An 18,838-nucleotide genomic window follows, 5' to 3' on the forward strand; every position below is an offset into this window, starting at 1 on the left:
TTTGTTTTTTTTGTTTTTTTTTTTTTTTTTTTTTTTTTTTTTTCTTTTAATGTTCACCATCATGAACATCATGTCTTTTTTTTTTCTTTGTTTTTATTTCATCATAATTAATATTACTCTTATTACCTAAAAAAAAAAAACTAAGTATTAACCCAAATCAAAATTCAAGCAAAGTTGTATAAAAGGAAGAGAGAAGACTTTGTAATGGGAAATTAAAAAAACACAATACCAAAACACATTTAAAAAAAATCATCAACCTTAAACAAAACTATAAGAAAGAAAGAAAAAATCTGAGAGAGAGAGAGAGAGAGAGAGAGAGAGAGAGAGAGGAATGTAGTTCACCTTAGAAAAATGTTAATCAAACATACAAAAAAAATAATAATATGATATATTTGCAGAGATAAAAAGACAAAAAGATAAAAAATACTTATAGAAATATATATTTTTTTTAAATAATACTTGAATTAATTGTTACTTTTTATATACTACACTCAATTATATAATATTTATATATTCCCACGCATCGCGTGGGTATGCGACTAGCTTATTCATAATTTTTATGCATCTTTTGCATTTATATGAGCATAAAAGTAAAAGAAATACACATTTTCTTTCCATATCCTTTTTTATTACAATCCAAACAAATGAAAGAAAAATTCATTCTTCTCTTTTCTTGTCCCCTCCTCTCCTCATTTCCAAATGTACACAAGAGATTTATTTCCTTTTATTTTCCTTCTCATTTCCTTTCTATTATTCATTTTTTTTTTGTCTTCTCTTCCCTCATTTATTGCCAAACAAAGCATTAGGTGGAAACATTTGATGCTTTGTTTTATGGTGCCTTTTGTAGGTTCTATATAGTACTTGCTGGGAAAGGAAATTTATTTGGTAGTTTGGGAGGGAGTATACTCCCGAATTACCCAATAACAAACCGCTGTGGAATGCAAAAGACATCCTATATCCAATAGAAGTATTGTATCTAATATAGCAAGAAGTGTGTGATAATTCAATAAGTTTTGTTTCTACAAAGAGTAATATTTCGCAAGTGTATGGGAAATAGCAAGAGAGAAACAATGAGTGGTGTGTGTAGCAAAATGTGTATAATATATTATGCATCGGTAGAAGCTTCTATTTTATTGATAACTCATTTGTGTATTTTATTTTAGTGTGGTGAGATTTAACCCAAAGTACTTGACAAAATATTTCTCTTTTGAAAGTCAAATTTATTTTGAAAAAGCTTCCACTGCAAATCCCATTCCTTAGAGTATGTTTGGTTTGAGATGAAATAAGAAGGATGAAAAAAAAAAAAAAAAAAAAAAGAAAGAAAAAGTAGAGAGATAATGTTTTTAGTGTGNTAATGAATCAACCCTAAAAGTAATTACACATTTTGATTGGAGCACATTATGGAACATTTCCCGCACCATGGAATCCACACCAAAATGACATTTTGTTAGGAGCAATTTCAGGGAAATTACACTTATTTTCATTTTTATGATTGATATAATTATGGTATTAGATAATAACCGGCCCATAAGTATGGAATTAGACTTTTATTATACCTATTCCTTTTTAATTATTAGTCATTAAGTCTCTACAATTATTGTGCCATCGAAGCGTAGAATTTATTGTTACTATTCTCCTATTAAGCCACATCAACATCCATGTCATTATTTTCTTTTCAATAATAACTAAATTATTTTTTTCCATTATTTTTCTATTAGTCTTTTAATGATTTCACAATTTTCACTTCAGCTTCTATAACACCCTTGAGATTATTATAATAGTATAAATTCATCACAAATTTACAACATTATCTTAACCAAAATTATGATGAAACAAAAGGAATAAAAAATAGACTTTATAATAATTTATCACCCAAAAAATTGGTACGAATTTTCAAATTCATAGCCATGTAAATTGTGTTTTGACATAAACTCAAATTCCTATTTCCAAAAAACTAAGTATAAGCTTTATGCTGCGAACTATATATTTTTGATTAGTGTAGGTGCGTTGGGTTCTTCAAATTGTTCTTCTATCATTGAGTTTCTTTCTACTCTTAGAATTGTCCCTTGAGTTATTTTTTTCTTTGAAGTAGTTGTTGTTGTTGTTGTTGTTGTTTTTTTTTTTTTTTTTTTTTTAATGTTCACCATCATGAACATCATGTCTTTTTTTTCTTTGTTTTTATTTCATCATAATTAATATTACTCTTATTACCTAAAAAAAAAACTAAGTATTAACCCAAATCAAAATTCAAGCAAAGTTGTATAAAAGGAAGAGAGAAGACTTTGTAATGGGAAATTAAAAAAACACAATACCAAAACACATTTAAAAAAAATCATCAACCTTAAACAAAACTATAAGAAAGAAAGAAAAAATCTGAGAGAGAGAGAGAGAGAGAGAGAGAAGAGAGAGAGAATGTAGTTCACCTTAGAAAAATGTTAATCAAACATACAAAAAAATAATAATATGATATATTTGCAGAGATAAAAAGACAAAAAGATAAAAAATACTTATAGAAATATATATTTTTTTAAATAATACTTGAATTAATTGTTACTTTTATATACTACACTCAATTATATAATATTTATATATTCCCACGCATCGCGTGGGTATGCGACTAGCTTATTCATAATTTTTATGCATCTTTTGCATTTATATGAGCATAAAAGTAAAAGAAATACACATTTTCTTTCCATATCCTTTTTTATTACAATCCAAACAAATGAAGAAAAATTCATTCTTCTCTTTTCTTGTCCCCTCCTCTCCTCATTTCCAAATGTACACAAGAGATTTATTTCTTTTATTTTCCTTCTCATTTCCTTTCTATTATTCATTTTTTTTTGTCTCTCTTCCTCATTTATTGCCAAACAAAGCATTAGGTGGAAACATTTGATGCTTTGTTTTATGGTGCCTTTTGTAGGTTCTATATAGTACTTGCTGGGAAAGGAAATTTATTTGGTAGTTTGGGAGGGAGTATACTCCCGAATTACCCAATAACAAACCGCTGTGGAATGCAAAAGACATCCTATATCCAATAGAAGTATTGTATCTAATATAGCAAGAAGTGTGTGATAATTCAATAAGTTTTGTTTCTACAAAGAGTAATATTTCGCAAGTGTATGGGAAATAGCAAGAGAGAAACAATGAGTGGTGTGTGTAGCAAAATGTGTATAATATATTATGCATCGGTAGAAGCTTCTATTTTATTGATAACTCATTTGTGTATTTTATTTTAGTGTGGTGAGATTTAACCCAAAGTACTTGACAAAATATTTCTCTTTTGAAAGTCAAATTTATTTTGAAAAAGCTTCCACTGCAAATCCCATTCCTTAGAGTATGTTTGGTTTGAGATGAAATAAGAAGGATGAAAAAAAAAAAAAAAAAAAGGAAAGAAAAAGTAGAGAGATAATGTTTTTAGTGTGTGTTTGGTTAGAACAAGCACAAGATGCGGTGTTTCTCCGCTTAGAAAACGATGGAAATATTGAACAAGCAGAATTTGATTTTTTTTATAAAAAAAGATACTAGTGTTTAATTCTTTTTGATTGAAAATTTGAAAGGGGTTTCAAGGTTCATGAAAAGTAAGATTGCATTTTGCACATGTCTGTCTTTTTCTTTCTCTCATTGACAAAAACTTTGTTAGTCCAAGTTTTCACATTAGAGATAGGCCTACATGTGGGATGTACCATCGGTCTTGTAGAGTCATCACCGACTCTAGACCATTAGGCCTGCAGTAAAGTCTTTGTATTTTCTCTCCATGATTTCAATAATTGCTAATTTGTAGAATAACTTTTATAGTGTGTTTGATAGCCCTAGAGGAGAGGGAAAGAGAAGAGAAATGGTTTGAAAAGTGATCATTTCTTTGGTTTGGTTAGCATGGGAGGGAGCTACAAATTTGCAATCTACCCAATTTGGATGAATTTTATAGGAGACAATAGTTTTTAAAAACTCGGGCCCATATATATAACATAATATGTCTTGAAGTTACATATTTATTCATAAATTTTATGCATCTTTCACATTAATATGAGCATAAAAGTAAAAAAATACACATTTTCTTTCCATATCATTTTTTATTACAATCCAAACAAATGAAAGAAAAATTCATTCTTCTCTTTTCTTTCCCCTCCTCTCCTCATTTCCAAATGTACACAAGAGATTTAATTTCTTTTCTTTCCTTCTTATTTCCTTTCTATTATTCTTTTTTTTTTCTTCTCTTCCCTCATTTGCTGCCAAACAAAGCATTAGGTGGAAACATTTGATGCTTTGTTTTGTAGTCTCTTTTGTATGTTCTATAAAATACTAGCCGCAAAAGGAAATTCATTTGGTAGTTTGCGAGGGAGTGTACTCCCGAGTTACCCAATAATAAACCGCTGTGAAATGTAAAAGACATCCTATATCCAATAGAAGTATTGTATCTAGCTAATATAGCAAGAAGTGTGTGATAATTCAATAGGTGTTGTTTCTACAAAGAGTAATATTCTGCGAGTGTAAGGGAAATAGCAAGAGAGAAACAATGGGTGATGTGTGTAGCAAAATGTGTGTAATATATTATGCATCAATAAAAGCTTCTATTTTATTGATAACTCATTTGTGTATTTTATTTGAGTGTGCTGAGATTTATCACAAAGTACTTGACAAAATATTTCTCTTTTGAAAGTCAAATTTATTTTGACAAAGCTTCCACTGCAAATCCCATCCTTTAGAGTATGTTTGGTTGGAGGTGAAATAAGAAGGATGAAAAAAAAATGAAAAGAAAAGTAGAGAGATAATGTTTTTAGTGGGTGTTCAGTTAGAACAAGCACATGATACAGTGTTTGTTCACTGAGAAAACGCTGGAAATATCGAAAAAGCGGAATTGGATTTTTTATATTAAAAAAAATAATACTAGAGTTTAATTTGTTTTGATTGAAAATTTGAAAGTGGCAGCAAGTTCATGAAAAGTATGGCAGCATTTTGCACATGTTTGTCTTTTTCTTTCTCTCATAGAAAAAAAACTTGTTTAGTCCAAGTTTTCACACTAGAGATAGGCCTACATGTGGGATGTACCATTGGTCTTGTAGAGTCATCATCGACTAGGCTTGCAATAAAGTCTTTGTATTTTCTTCTCCATGATTTCAATAATTGCAACTTTGTAGAATAACTTTTACGGTGTATTTGATAACCCTAGAGGAGAGAGGAAGAGAAGAGTAATTGTTTGAAAAGTGATCATTTCTCAGATTTGGATAGCATGGGAGAGAGCTACAAATTTGCAATCAGCTTAATTTGGATGAATTTGAAAGGAGACAATAGTTTTTAAAAACTTGGGGCACATATATATAATATAATATGTCTTGAAGTTACATATTTATTCATAATTTTTTTGCATCTTTCACATTTATATGAGCATAAAAGTAAAAAAAATACACACTTTCTTTCCATACCCTTTTTTATTACAATCCAAACAAATGAAAGAAAAATTCATTCTTCTCTTTTCTTTTCCCCTCCTCTCCTCATTTCCAAATGTACACAAGAGATTTATTTTCTTTTCTTTTCTTTCTCATTTCCTTTCTATTGTACTTTTTTTTTCTTCTCTTTCCTCATTTGTAGCCAAACAAAGCATTAGGTGGAAACATTTGATGCTTTGTTTTGTCATCTCTTTTGTAAGTTCTATATAACACTAGCTGCGAAAGGAAATTTATTTGGTAGTTTGGGAGGGATTATACTCCCGAATTACCCAATAATAAACCGCTGCGGAATGTAAAAGATATCCTATATCCAATAGAAGTATTGTATCAAATATAGTAAGAAGTGTGTGATAATTCAATAAGTGTTGTTTCTACAAAGAGTAATATTCCACAAGTGTAAGGGAAATAACAAGAGAGAACAATGAGTGGTGTGTGTAGCAAAATGTGTGTAATATATTATGCCTCAATAAAAGCTTCTATTTTATTGATAACTCATTTGTGTATTTTATTTGAGTGTGCTGAGATTTATCACAAAGTACTTGACAAAATATTTCTCTTTTGAAAGTCAAATTTATTTTGACAAAGGTTCAACTGCAAATCCCATCCTTTAGAGTAGGTTTGGTTGGAGGTGAAATATGAAGGATGGAAAAAAATGGAAAGAAAAGTAGAGAGATAATGTTTTTAGTGGGTGTTCGGTTAGAACAAGCACATGATGCAGTGTTTGTTCGCTGAGAAAATGTTGGAAATATCGAAAAAGCGGAATTGGATTTTTTTTTTTATATAAAAAAAAAATACTAGAGTTTAATTTGTTTTGATTGAAAATTTGAAAGTGGTTGCAGGGTTCATGAAATGTTTGGCTGCATTTACCCAATGTTTGTCTTTTTCTTTCTCTCATAGAAAAAAACTTGATTAGTCCAAGATTTCACAATGGAGATAGGCCTACACGTGGGATGTACCATTGGTCTTGTAGGGTCGTCACCGACTCTAGACCATTAGGCCTGTAGTAAAGTCTTTGTAATTTCTTCTCCAGGATTTCAATAATTGCAACTTTGAAGAATAACTTTTATGGTGTGTTTGATAACCGTAGAGGAGAGAGGAAGAGAAGAGAAATGGTTTGAAAAGTGATTATTTCTTCGGTTTGGTTAGCATGGGAGAGAGCTACAAATTTGTAATCGGCCCAATTTTGATGAATTTTAAAGGAGACAATAGTTTTTAAAAACTTGGGGCCCATATATATAATATAATATGTCTTGAAGTTACATATTTATTCATACTTTTTATGTATCTTTCACATTTATATGAGCATAAAAGTAAAAAAATACGTATTTTCTTTCCATATCCTTTTTTATTACAATCCAAACAAATGAAAGAAAAATTCATTCTTCTCTTTTCGTTTCGCCTCGTCTCCTCATTTCCAAATGTACACAAGAGATTTATTTATTTATTTATTTATTTTCCTTCTCATTTCCTTTCTATTATTATTATTATTATTTTTTTGTCTTCTCTTCCCTCATTTGTAGCCTAACAAAGCATTAGGTGGAAACATTTGATTCTTTGTTTTGTTGTCTCTTTTGTATGTTCTATATAATACTAGCGACGGAAGGAAATTTATTAGGTAGTTCTGGAGGTAGTATACTCCCGAATTACCCAATAATAAACCGCTGCGGAATGTAAATGGCATCCTATATCCAATAGAATTATTGTATCTAATATAGCAAGAAGTGTGTGATAATTCAATAAGTGTTGTTTCTACAAAGAGTAATATTCAACAAGTGTAAATGAAATAGAAAGAGAGAAACAATGAGTGGTGTGTGTAACAAAATGTGTGTAATGTATTAAGCATCAATAAAAGCTTCTATTTTATTGATAACTCATTTGTGTATTTTATTTGAGTGTGGTGAGATCTTTCACAAAGTTCTTGACAAAATATTTCTCTTTTGAGAGTCAAATTTATTTTGACAAAGCTTCTGCTTGAAATCCCATCCCTTAGAGTGTGTTTGGTTTGAGGAGAAATAAGAAGGATGAAAGAAGAAAAAGAAAGAAAAGTAGAGAGATAATGTTTTTAGTGGGTGTTTGGTTAGAACTAGCACATGATACAGTGTTTCTTCATTCAGAAAATGCTAGAAATATTGCAAAATCGAAATTGGATTTTTTTTTTTATAAATAAAATACTAGTGTTTAATTTGTTTTGATTGAAACAATGAGCGGTGTGTGTAACAAAATGTGTGTAATATATTAAGCATCAATAAAAGCTTCTATTTTATTGATAACTCATTTGAGTATTTTGTTTGAGTGTGGTGAGATTTATCACAAAGTATTTGACAAAATATTTATCTTTTGAGTGTCAAATTTACTTTGACAAAGCTTTTGTTGCAAATCCCAACCCTTAGAGTATGTTTGTTGGAAGTGAAATAAGAAGGATGAAAAAAAAAGGAAAGAAAAGTAGAGAGATAATGTTTTTAGTGAGTGTCTGGTTAGAAGGGAGTGAGGAAAATAATTGGTGAGGCCAGGGTTTTTTTTCCCTGAGCCCACCAAAACGTTTTCTCCCCAAATTGGGGAGAAAACAAGAGAGAAAATGTTTGGACAAAAAACACCTCTGTGCTGTGCTAATGTGTTGGGTAAACTAGGTCTCTACTAACTACTATTCACAATTTATGCAATTTTTTTTTCATTCAATTTTTGCAATTTTTTTATACATATTTTGTCATTTTTTGTACTGTGTCAATTGCTTGTCTTTTTATTATTATTTATTATTCATTTTTTTATTTAATAATGAGAGGTACTACGTGCATAACATTTTTAGAACATTTTTACAACAAATCATAGGTAGTTAGATGTTATTAGGTCTAATTTGAACTTATTACTAAAATTGCTTTTCTACCTTACTAATAATAACCCATAACAACCTATCACATAGGATTTGCTGTGAAAATGTTGTGGACATATTATTTTTTTTTAATCTTTTTTAGTCCTTTTCTGCATTGTTCATTTTGTCGGTGTTTTATTTTTTGTTCATTTGTTTTTTTTTTTACCCTTTATTTGTTACTTTTATTTTTTTATCTATTGCGGACACTTTTTTTTTTAATCTATTAAGGGCATAAAAGTAAATTTATACAAACGATATTTTCTATTTTTCCACTTTTATACTCTCAAACCAAACACCATGAGAGAAAACTAAAAACTTTTCTATCCTCCCACTTTTTTATTCCTACTGTGGTGTCATTTGATCCATGCCTGTTGGGCCTCTTTCGGGCCTATTATTTACTTTTCTCTCAATTGGTTACAATGTCCTAGTTTTTTCATTGGGTTTATACTTATGCTACTTTGGGCTTTCTTGACCCATTACATTGCTGGTGGGCTCCTTTGGCCCATTTCTTTTTCCTTGGGCATCCTCAGCCCATTTTCTAATTCTACATTCTCATGGGTTTTTACTAACTTTTTTGGGCTTCTCTAGCTGAATTACCATGTCCTTCATCCTTGGAGTTCATGGGCTTTCCATTAACCTCTTACTTTCTTAATTCATTACTTCGAGCCTGCTGTGGCCCATTCTTACTCTTCTATATCACATAATGCCCATGGGTTTACTACTTTTTTCTCTGAGCTCATTTGGGCGCATTTGCTTTCCTCAAGGCCCATTTGTTTGTTTTATGGGCCTATGACCCATTATTCCTGTTACTCGGGCTTAATGGGCCTTCTCTCAATCCTGCTAACTCTTTCCTGCTCATATTGCTGGACTTCTTCCTGTTGTTGGGCTTTTTCAAAATAAGTATCAACACTCATTACTTGAACAAAATAATTATAATAGATATGTGTGTGCAATTTTTATAATTGTTACTTTTTACGATGAACTCTTACTAACAAAGTTTTATAATAAATATGCTATAATATATATATATATATATATATATATATAAAACAATTTTCAAAAAAAAAATTTACATAAAGTATTACAATATTATCTATGCATCACACGGGCAACTTACTAGTATATCTAATAGATGGTCTAATAATCCATTCAATCCGCTTTAGTTTAATTCGATCTACTTCAGTCCATTCGGTCAATTTCAATTCACTTTTGTCAATTCGGTCTATTTTGGACTAATTGGGCCTTAATGTTGATTCTCTTTGTTGGTTGGCTTTTTAGTTTTGGTATCAACATTTCATTTTTTTTCTCTTAATTTTTGGGTTGAAAAGTATTGAATTTTATTCTATTAGGGTCAAACTATTTAGTTTTGGGCAAAAAGATTCAAATAAAATAGGTGTTAGAAATTAGAGACATGGGTCCTAAAAAAGCAATAAAAAAAAATGATAAATATTCAAAAGATTACCTTAAAATTCAAGTTTCAATAATATAAGCATTATACTTATATTTGGAAAAAAAAAAAACCTACAAGTCTAAACTTATATAATAATTTAAATTTAATATAAAATGTTACATGTGTTCCATGGAATGAGAGTGTATATTTTTTTTATAAAGATTTTTGAATATATTCAAATTAAAAATTGTTTTAATAATATCTTCTCCATTTATATAAAATAATATTATAATTATGTAATTTAAATATTTTTATTAAAGTTACTTTTTATTATATATTACTATGTATTGTTGTTAAATGAAAAATACATTTTATTTCTTATTACATAAAATTTATAAAAATAGAAAATACTTTTAAATAACACATTCACTATTTAACCTACAAATTTTACATTATATTCTTATAAAATAAATATATGCATGGGTTTGCTGTATACTTTAGAAAAGGAGCATATCACCTATAATTATGAGGAAAATGTTAAAGATATTATCATTTGACAATAGAAGATGAAAGCTCGGATTTGTGTGAAAACACAAGAACTTGTTTAGACCCCCAATTAAAAATTACGACTAGATTGCTTTTACTCTAACTTATCTAAGTGCGGAATAATAGTAAATGAAGCGCAATAAACCGATAACTACTCTAGTGCATAAACATGAATAACAAACAATACAAGTAAAGCACAAGAGTAAGGAAGAGAGATGCAACCACAAGATAACACCAAGACGTGTTATCGAAGAGGAAACTGAAGAACTCGGCGAAAAACCTTTCCATCACCCTCTAAGCAGTAAATTGATCCACTAGAGAATAAAGTTGGAGTACATGAATAATAAAAAACCCTCAAAGCTTAGTCTACCCAATGTACTTGAGCCCTCCAAGCTCCTACTACTAACGGACTTCTTAGAGTCACGTCTTCTCTAGCTTTCCAGATCTCGCAATACGCCCGATTGCATCTGCCAAGCCTCATCGGCTTCTTTTGGCAAATCCCCAAAGCTTCCCAAGCTCCAAAATACTCTTTACACGCTGAATATGTGTGAGTTGAATTTGGGTACAAATCTCCTCTCAATGGTATGATAATGGGAGAGGGAATGAGTAGAGCTAGAATGATTTCTCATTAAGGATGAATAGCTCTCTCGGATGGGTGTGTGTGTTGTAGAAAACCTATCTAAGGTTTTTTTCCCTCTGAATGGCCTCTCATACTTTTGTGGGTAATGATGGTGTATATAGTATGGGTGAAGGGTAAGAAAGTCACACTTAAAATCCTCTAGGTAGAATGTTTCGCAGGTATCTTGTGGAAAGGCCTTACTTGCAAAGTACTTGCGAAACTGACAGCCTGACATAACTCTTTAGCTTCCAGTCATGCGCTCCTCATGTGACTTTTAGCTGTCTTGATCATATCTCCAGCACTTAATACTAAACCCGTTATAAATAAATCTCACAAAAATACAAGGAAATAAAATTAAAATAATTACAACACTTTTTGTCATGGAATAAAGCCAACATAAAATATAGTTGTAAATCACAACTTTATAGAAGGCTTACAAACTGATGTAGGACAAAATATTTTAATTAATTTCTGTAATCTTTTATATTTGGCATTTTTATGTAATTTTCATTCTTTTAGGTTTAGGGAATTTATTTCCTTGTTTTTAGGAGTTTTTAATGTTGTTTAGTCAAATTAGGGTTTAATATGCTTTTGTAGCCGCCTTAGGGTTTCTAGTTGCCCTAGGTTTTGTTTTTACTATTTAAACGCATTGTTCCCTCCAAAGACAATTCAGTTTATAGTTTATTATCAATAAAAATTCAGACTTGTGTCTATTGTATTCTCTGGTGGATTCCAGACCTATCACCTTGTGGATTTTAGGAACCCCTCGTGAATTTGAGGTTTACTACCAAGAACTAATAGTTTAGTTTCTGTTCCATCAAGAGAGTATCGTGTGTGCTTTTCTTTAGGCTTCTGCGACTTCACAAACTATCATGACAAATGATGAGATTTACACATTATGAGAGGAAGGATGTATATATTCGATTCATGATATAGTTATTTGCTAAAACAATGGTAACTTGGCCACACCTATCAATTTTACTATAGAAGACTTAAAAACTTTCATGACAAATGGTGAGATCTACAAACTATATGAGAGAAAAAATGTACATATTCAATATATGAAATAATTATTGCTAAAACACTGATGAGTCGGCCCCATCAGTGAACATAGTGGGGGCGCCGAAGGCTAAGGGTCTATTTGGTTGGGAGGATGAAAAAGTAGGAGGATTGAAAATTGGAAGGGGATGAAAAAGTGGGAGGATAAAAAAGATTTTAATTTCTCTAATTAATGTTTGGTTGGGAGGGTGGAAAAGTTGAGGGATGAAAAACTTTTTTGTTTGATTGTGAAGAAAAATGGGAGGATAGAAAATAGAATTTGTATAAATTTACTCATATCTCTTATTAAAAAATAATGGCCATTTTTTTTTGAAAGAGGATATGAACTTCATTAAACCAGTAAGAGCTGAAACAGACATACAAGGATCTGTAGAAGCAGAAACACATAAAACTAATCACAACCATACATCAGTGAGCAGAGCCCAAAAAAGGAAGAGAGGACAACATATCATCACGCAGAATTTGCAGAAGGCATTGGGGAGGGGTTCCTTTCCAAACTTTAGTTTGGCCAAAAAGTTTTGCTTCTCTAGCCAATGAGTGAGCAGCTTTGTTGCCATCGCGTTTCAGGTGGTGGAAGGTGCAGTGACTAAATGAGCATGAAGCCGACATGATGTCCTCAAGGATGTGGCCAAGCTCGCCCCCAGACTCATGAGAGGATAAGGCAAGGATAATGGACAACGCATCAGATTCAAAAATGGCTTGACTTATCTGCAACTCCAGCGCAAAAAGCACCCCATTGAGGAGCGCGAATGCTTCAGTAACTTCAGCATTGAGGCTCACTGGGAGGACTTTGCTAAGGGCCCCAATCACAGCCCCAGAGGAGTCCCTAATGATAACACCAATGCCGGAGCAACCAACCCCCTCATCCATCGCTCCATCAACATTAATCTTATGAAACCCAGGTGGCGGTGTAGCCCAAAGAAGGCTTGCATGGGAGAGGGGAGGAAGATGATCTTGCCGAGCAGCGTTAAAGTCAAACAAGGCCCTTCTCGCGGACTCCCAGACTTGAGATGGTGGGATGGTTGCATCATTGTGAAAGGCCTGATTCCTATTTCCCCAGATAGACCAAGCCACCATAAAAAATAAGTCTAAGTCATGAAGCTTTCCCAAATCAATAAACTTGGCAGCAATGTTCATAATGTCATCATTGATGGAGGTCAAGTTCAAAGGGCAGTCCAGCCAGGTAGCCCAAGTACATTTAGCGTGAGGACAAAGGAAGAGAGCATGTTGGATGGATTCTAATTCCTTGTCGCAAAGCGGACAGAACCCAGAAGAGTTTAGGCCTCTACACCGGAGAGCAAGCATAGTTGGAAGACCATTATTACATACACGCCAAGCGAAGATCCAGACTTTTGGAGGAACGTTAAGGTGCCAAATTTTTTTCCAGAAAGGGGGTTGGGAATGCACAGTGATACTTTCACCCATGCAGTTAGCCTCAGCAATTCTCATTGCAATATAAGAAGCACTCTTCACAGAGAAAGAACCCCTTTTGTTGCCCAGCCAAATGAGCTGATCATCAGGGAGGTTATAGCTGATAGGAATCTTGAGAATTGAATCGGCTTCAAAAGGTAGGAAGATAGACCTCACCAAATCGGATTTCCACCACTTTGTGTCCTCATCAATGAGAGAGGCGACCATAGGGAAATTGCCAAACTCCACCGGAGGTGAGATCACCTTAAAGGTGGTGGGTGTTGGAAGCCATCTATCATCCCAAATGTGGATCCGCCTACCGTTCCCCACTCTCCATCTAGTTCCTTCCTTAAGAATCCCCAGACTATTATGAATGCTTCGCCAAGCATAGCTAGGATTGCTTCCCATCTTTGCGCTTAGTATATCATCATAGGGAAAATATTTAGCTCTGAAAACCCGAGCAACCAAAGAGTTTGGATTTGTGAGGATCCTCCACCCTTGTTTTGCAAGCATAGCAAGATTGAAGGCGTGTAGGTTTCGGAAACCCATGCCACCAAAAAGTTTGGATTTGCACATCTTCTTCCAACTAACCCAAGCAATTTTTGATTAATGCCCATTTTTTTTTAATAAAAAGGAAAACCACCAACAAATAAAAAGGCAATCACCCAAGTTTGTTATAGTATAAAAAACATGCCCAATTCAAAAGCAAGGGAAGCAGTATGCGGATCATACCCAGGAAGGAAAAAAAAAAAAAAAAAGGTAAGAAACAACCAAAACATGAAAGGAGTAGTTCAGTAATTTGACTGTAATTACTCTTTTTCTTTTTATTTTCTCCCTAAATCGGGGAGATATTATTTTGGTGGGCTTGGAGATAGAACACTTAGGCTTCACATTTTCCTCCATTCAACCGAATACCCACAAAGTATGTGTTTGGATTCAGCTGAATCCTGCGTCTGCGTTTCACGTTTTCCTTTTTTTTTTTTTTTTTTTAGTGTGTGAACAATAACCTCACATGGGTTCACTGTGCAGGGGACAAAAAATACTGTTCACACACTGTTTATTACTATTTACAGCACTGTTCACGCACTAAAAAATATTAAAAATAGGTCTCATGGTACTATTCACACATTTAAAAATTATTTTGCTACAATATTTTCAGTTTTCAGTTTTTAATTTTCAATAATAATAAATTCAATCCAAACAGAACCAAAATTTATTCTCTTCCCATTTTCTCTTTTTATTATTATTATTTTTTTTATCCTCCTTAAAATCCACCCAACCAAAAGGGTTAGGCCCTCTCCTCTGTACTAGTAGTCTACTCTGCCAGTCAATTCGATAAGGCACAGTTATATACTTACGCAGCATAACTAATTGCCAGCTTGGTCTGCAGACTCAGCACCAATGGTATCCGCTAGATTTAAAGAGTGCTTTGTTACAAAATCACGTTATTGGATAAGGATCAACTCTATCTATGACTTTAACATGTTAATATAAATATTTTATTCACATAGCGGCTGCTAATTTTTATTTTTAACTCGGCACATTTCATGTGGTGAATCTCAATCTAGATTCGAGCATTTTTAAAGTGGATATATTTATATCTAAAATCGTGTATCATCATGAAATCTCTAACTGCCATAGATTTCGAACATTTTTAAAGTGGATATTTAATAAAGTAGTATCACGTTTAAGCAGGGGCGGAGCTAGAAATTTTTGTTTGGGAGAGCCGAGGTTAAACTATCTCGTAGTGAGTCACAATTCAAGAAAAACTCAAAATACTACATATATGTTTTTGTGCATTGGTTTAATCAATGTAATTCTTATTAGCACTTAAAAAAACTAAATGACCAATTAAGTATCTTAAGTTCATTTTCCCTTCTAAGTTTCTCTTAGTCCTTTTAACAACCATAAGTTGAAACCATTCAAGAAATTAAATATAAATATAACAATTACATCTAAAAGAAAATATAAAATAAGCTCAGCACTCTTTTTTGAGACAAAATTATAAATTTTATACAAAGAAAAGAAAGAATACAAAGCCAAAAGAATGGCCACAACAAAATAGAGTAGAAAAAAAAAAGGAGGAAAAATAGCAACAGGTATAATCGGTAACAGAGAGCAACATTTACTAGCAAATAGCAATAGATGCGGACAACAATCTCAACTTACAACATAGAGCAATATAATAACAATAAAGAGCAATATCAATTCACACCAAATCAGAAAAATATATTGAAGCTTGGGAATTAAAAAAGTAAAACTTCTAATCAAGTCAATGGTTTGACACATGAATGAGTTTCAACAGTCAAGACTAATAATAAATGAGAAAAAATATTAAAAGATGAAAAGCAACTTTGTAAGGAACACTAAACATCGACAAATGGGGGGCCAAATAATTTTTCATGTGGGACCAATTCTTAGTTTACCTGCTCTAAATTTTTTTTTTTAACTTTGGGGGGGGGGGGGGGGGGGAAGGAAAAAAAAAAAAAAAAAAGAAGAGTATCACGTTTAAGCACACATGGAGTTTAGTACAATTGAGGCCAACTTGCTCCTTTTAATTGGTCATACTTAGCGCGGGCCCTACACATTTTGTCACCCAACATTCACATGTTACATGCTTATATAAAAATATAGTGAACATGGTGATGTAGTCCCATGTGCAGCAGTGTGTAACAAGGACGGTTAACTAGTGAGTATTAAATTATGCTAAAATATAAACCCCCCAACCGAACCAAACTCACTTATCAGTACAGTCACAAAAATCCCAGCAATGGAGTTTTCTTCTTGGTTGGTTGTTTTAGCAATGGCATTGCTAGCTGCTCTACTCTTATTATTCTCTAAAAAATCCCATTTTCAATATCACAAGCAAAAATCTCCACCAGGTCCTACACCTTGGCCTATCATAGGAAATCTAGACCTTATTGGCCCACTTCCTCACCAATCCCTTCACAAATTGTCTAAAAAATATGGACCTATTATGCAACTCAAGTTTGGATCCTTTCCTGTTGTGGTTGCCTCATCAGCAGAAGTGGCAAAACAATTCCTAAAGACACATGACCATGTCTTTGCCTCTAGACCCCAAACTGCTGCTGGCAAGCATACTACTTATAACTATCTCAATATCACATGGGCACCTTATGGACCATATTGGCGCCAAGGGCGTAAGATTTACCTCTCCGAGCTCTTTAGCTCAAAACGACTCGAGTCCTATGAGTACATTCGTGTTGACGAAAGACATGTTTTTATGTCACGCCTTTGCAGCATGTCAGGGAAGCCAGTTATGCTAAAAGACCATCTTTCGCGTCTTACTCTAAGTATTATAAGCAGAATTGTATTAGGCAAGAAGTATTTTAGTGAGTCCAAAGATGAGACTTCAATAGTTACACTAGAAGAGTTCCAAGTAATATTAGATGAGTTGTTCTTGCTGAATGGGGTGTTAAATATAGGAGATTGGATACCATGGATCAATTTCTTGGACTTGCAAGGGTACGTTAAGCGAATGAAGGCTTTAAAGAAAAAGCTCGATCGATTCCATGACCATGTGTTTGATGAACACAAGGCAAGGAGGGAAGGAAAGAAGGATTTTGAGCCCAAGGACATGGTGGATTTACTATTGCAGATGGCTGATTATCCTAATCTTGATGTTAAGCTCACCTATGAGAGCGTAAAAGGGTTTACTCAGGTAATACAATCACCTTTCTAGTTTAATATTCTTATTTTTGTCTTTTTTTTTTTGTTTTGGGGGGGGGAGTTTTGGGGGGGGGGGGGGTGTCTTCTTATTTTTGGCTTGATTGAACTTTACTTTTTACTTTTTGGAAAGGCATGTGAAAAAGCTTTCTAAATATGCCTTCTATCTATGTTTTGACCATGCAAGCACACGTATATTATATAATTGGCGCAATTCAGGCAATCCACAACAAGGTTCCAGTGAAACGGATCTTACCTAAGATACTTGGTTTTAATTAAGTCATAAGATGTCTACATCTTATTTTCTACAAACTCTCTCTCTCTCTCTCTCTCTCTCTCTCTCTCTCTCTCATGTTTGTGTATAGGTTACACTTAAAAGAGATTCAAAACAGTTTGGCCTTAGCTTTCAAGTTTCAAGTTTTAGTTGCCCCTAGTCATTACCATCAATTCACAATCTTTTAATTTTGTGCATCAAATTCAGGACCTAATAGCTGGAGGCACAGATACCTCTGCAACAACTGTGGAATGGGCAATGTCTGAACTCTTAAAGCAACCACACCTCATCAAAAAGGCTACTGAAGAGCTTGATAAAGTAATTGGGAGAGACAGATGGGTGGAAGAGAGAGACATTCCACAACTTCCTTATATTAATGCAATTATGAAAGAGACAATGAGAAAGCACCCTGTGGCTGTATTGCTTGCACCACATTTAGCTCTTGAAGATTGCAATATAGCTGGTTATGAAATCCGCAAAGGTACTAGAATTTTCATAAACACATGGAGTATGGGGAGAAATCCTTCAATATGGGATGCACCTGAAGAGTTTTGCCCAGAGAGATTCCTAGGAAAGGATATTGATGTGAAGGGACAAAATTTTGAGCTATTGCCATTTGGTTCTGGGAGGAGAATGTGCCCTGGCTACAGCCTTGGACTAAAGATGATTAGCTCTAGTTTGGCTAATTTGTTACATGGATTTAACTGGAAATTACCAGAAAATATGAAAGTTGAAGATTTAGGCATGGATGAAGTTTATGGATTGGCAACACCTCGGAAATTTCCACTGGTAGCAGTAGTAGAGCCTCGACTCCCACTTAATCTTTATTAGTAGTGAATTAATGTGTAATATTTTTTCTGTTGCCAACTCTTTTGGTACGAAGGATTTCTAATCTATGTTGTTCGCCCATGGTAAAGCACAATGTGTCATAGTCATCATGTACCAATGCTTTGTGTTAGTAGGAATAAAATCTTAAACAATAAGTTAGTTTTGAAGGGGCTTCATTTAAAATATAGTAAACAAAATAAATATTATTTTATATAACAAACTAAATTTTTTAGTGAATCAACACTACAAGGTTCATAGTGTTTAGGTTGCCCAATCGTGAACAAAAATGTATGTCTTTCAAGTTCAATACTTTTAGTTTCAAAACAACTCAAGAAAAAATAAATTTATGTATTCTTTATTTTATTTATTTATTTATTTTTTGGGTTAAAAGGAATATGGATTAAAACTTAGCTAGCCATGAAAGGCAAGGTATTGGCAACACGCCTTACATAATAAAGACCAGTAGCGTCTTCATTAACAGAAGTTACAATATCAGGGGTAGGGGGTTAAACAAAATAGCAAACTCTTCTTGCGGCATATATCCCTTTTTTGCCAGTCCAGCAGTTGCCCTGTTTGCTTCCCAAAAGGTGTGAGTCACCCTGATTTGTTGGAACCTGTTGAGAAGGTACCTACAGTCATTCAAGAGAGAGGAATAGTCCCTGTTAGTGACTGAATTAGACAGAACCAAGTCTACCACCACTTTAGCATCGAGTTC

At 33.1% G+C, this 18,838-nt stretch overlaps 2 protein-coding genes across 2 annotated transcripts; one reads left to right on the plus strand and one right to left on the minus strand.

The window, feature by feature from the left end:
• Positions 1–12,332: 12,332 nt before the first annotated feature.
• LOC112005329 (uncharacterized) lies at positions 12,333–13,742 on the minus strand. Its single transcript, XM_024037579.1, has one exon. It carries the CDS (start codon positions 13,740–13,742, stop codon positions 12,333–12,335), a length of 1,410 nt encoding a protein of 469 aa, XP_023893347.1.
• Positions 13,743–16,085: 2,343 nt separating this feature from the next.
• Positions 16,086–18,223, plus strand: LOC111989710 (trimethyltridecatetraene synthase). The gene is made up of 2 exons (XM_024021506.2): positions 16,086–17,016; positions 17,503–18,223. The coding sequence occupies exons 1-2, from the start codon at positions 16,105–16,107 to the stop codon at positions 18,124–18,126; spliced, it is 1,536 nt and encodes a 511-aa protein (XP_023877274.1). The 5' UTR covers positions 16,086–16,104; the 3' UTR covers positions 18,127–18,223.
• The last annotated feature ends 615 nt before the right edge of the window (positions 18,224–18,838 follow it).

The sequence above is a fragment of the Quercus suber genome, unplaced genomic scaffold (genome assembly GCF_002906115.3).
Source record: "Quercus suber isolate HL8 unplaced genomic scaffold, Cork oak 2.0 scaffold_15, whole genome shotgun sequence".
NCBI classification, from domain to species: Eukaryota; Viridiplantae; Streptophyta; class Magnoliopsida; order Fagales; family Fagaceae; genus Quercus; species Quercus suber.

Excerpts from the sequence above, each read along its gene's own strand:
- LOC112005329 (XM_024037579.1), bottom strand. The coding sequence starts at position 13,742 with ATGGGAAGCAATCCTAGCTATGCTTGGCGAAGCATTCATAATAGTCTG.
- LOC111989710 (XM_024021506.2), top strand. The coding sequence starts at position 16,105 with ATGGAGTTTTCTTCTTGGTTGGTTGTTTTAGCAATGGCATTGCTAGCT. Across the intron at positions 17,017-17,502 it reads GCGTAAAAGGGTTTACTCAG|GACCTAATAGCTGGAGGCAC; the intron begins GTAATACAATCA and ends CATCAAATTCAG.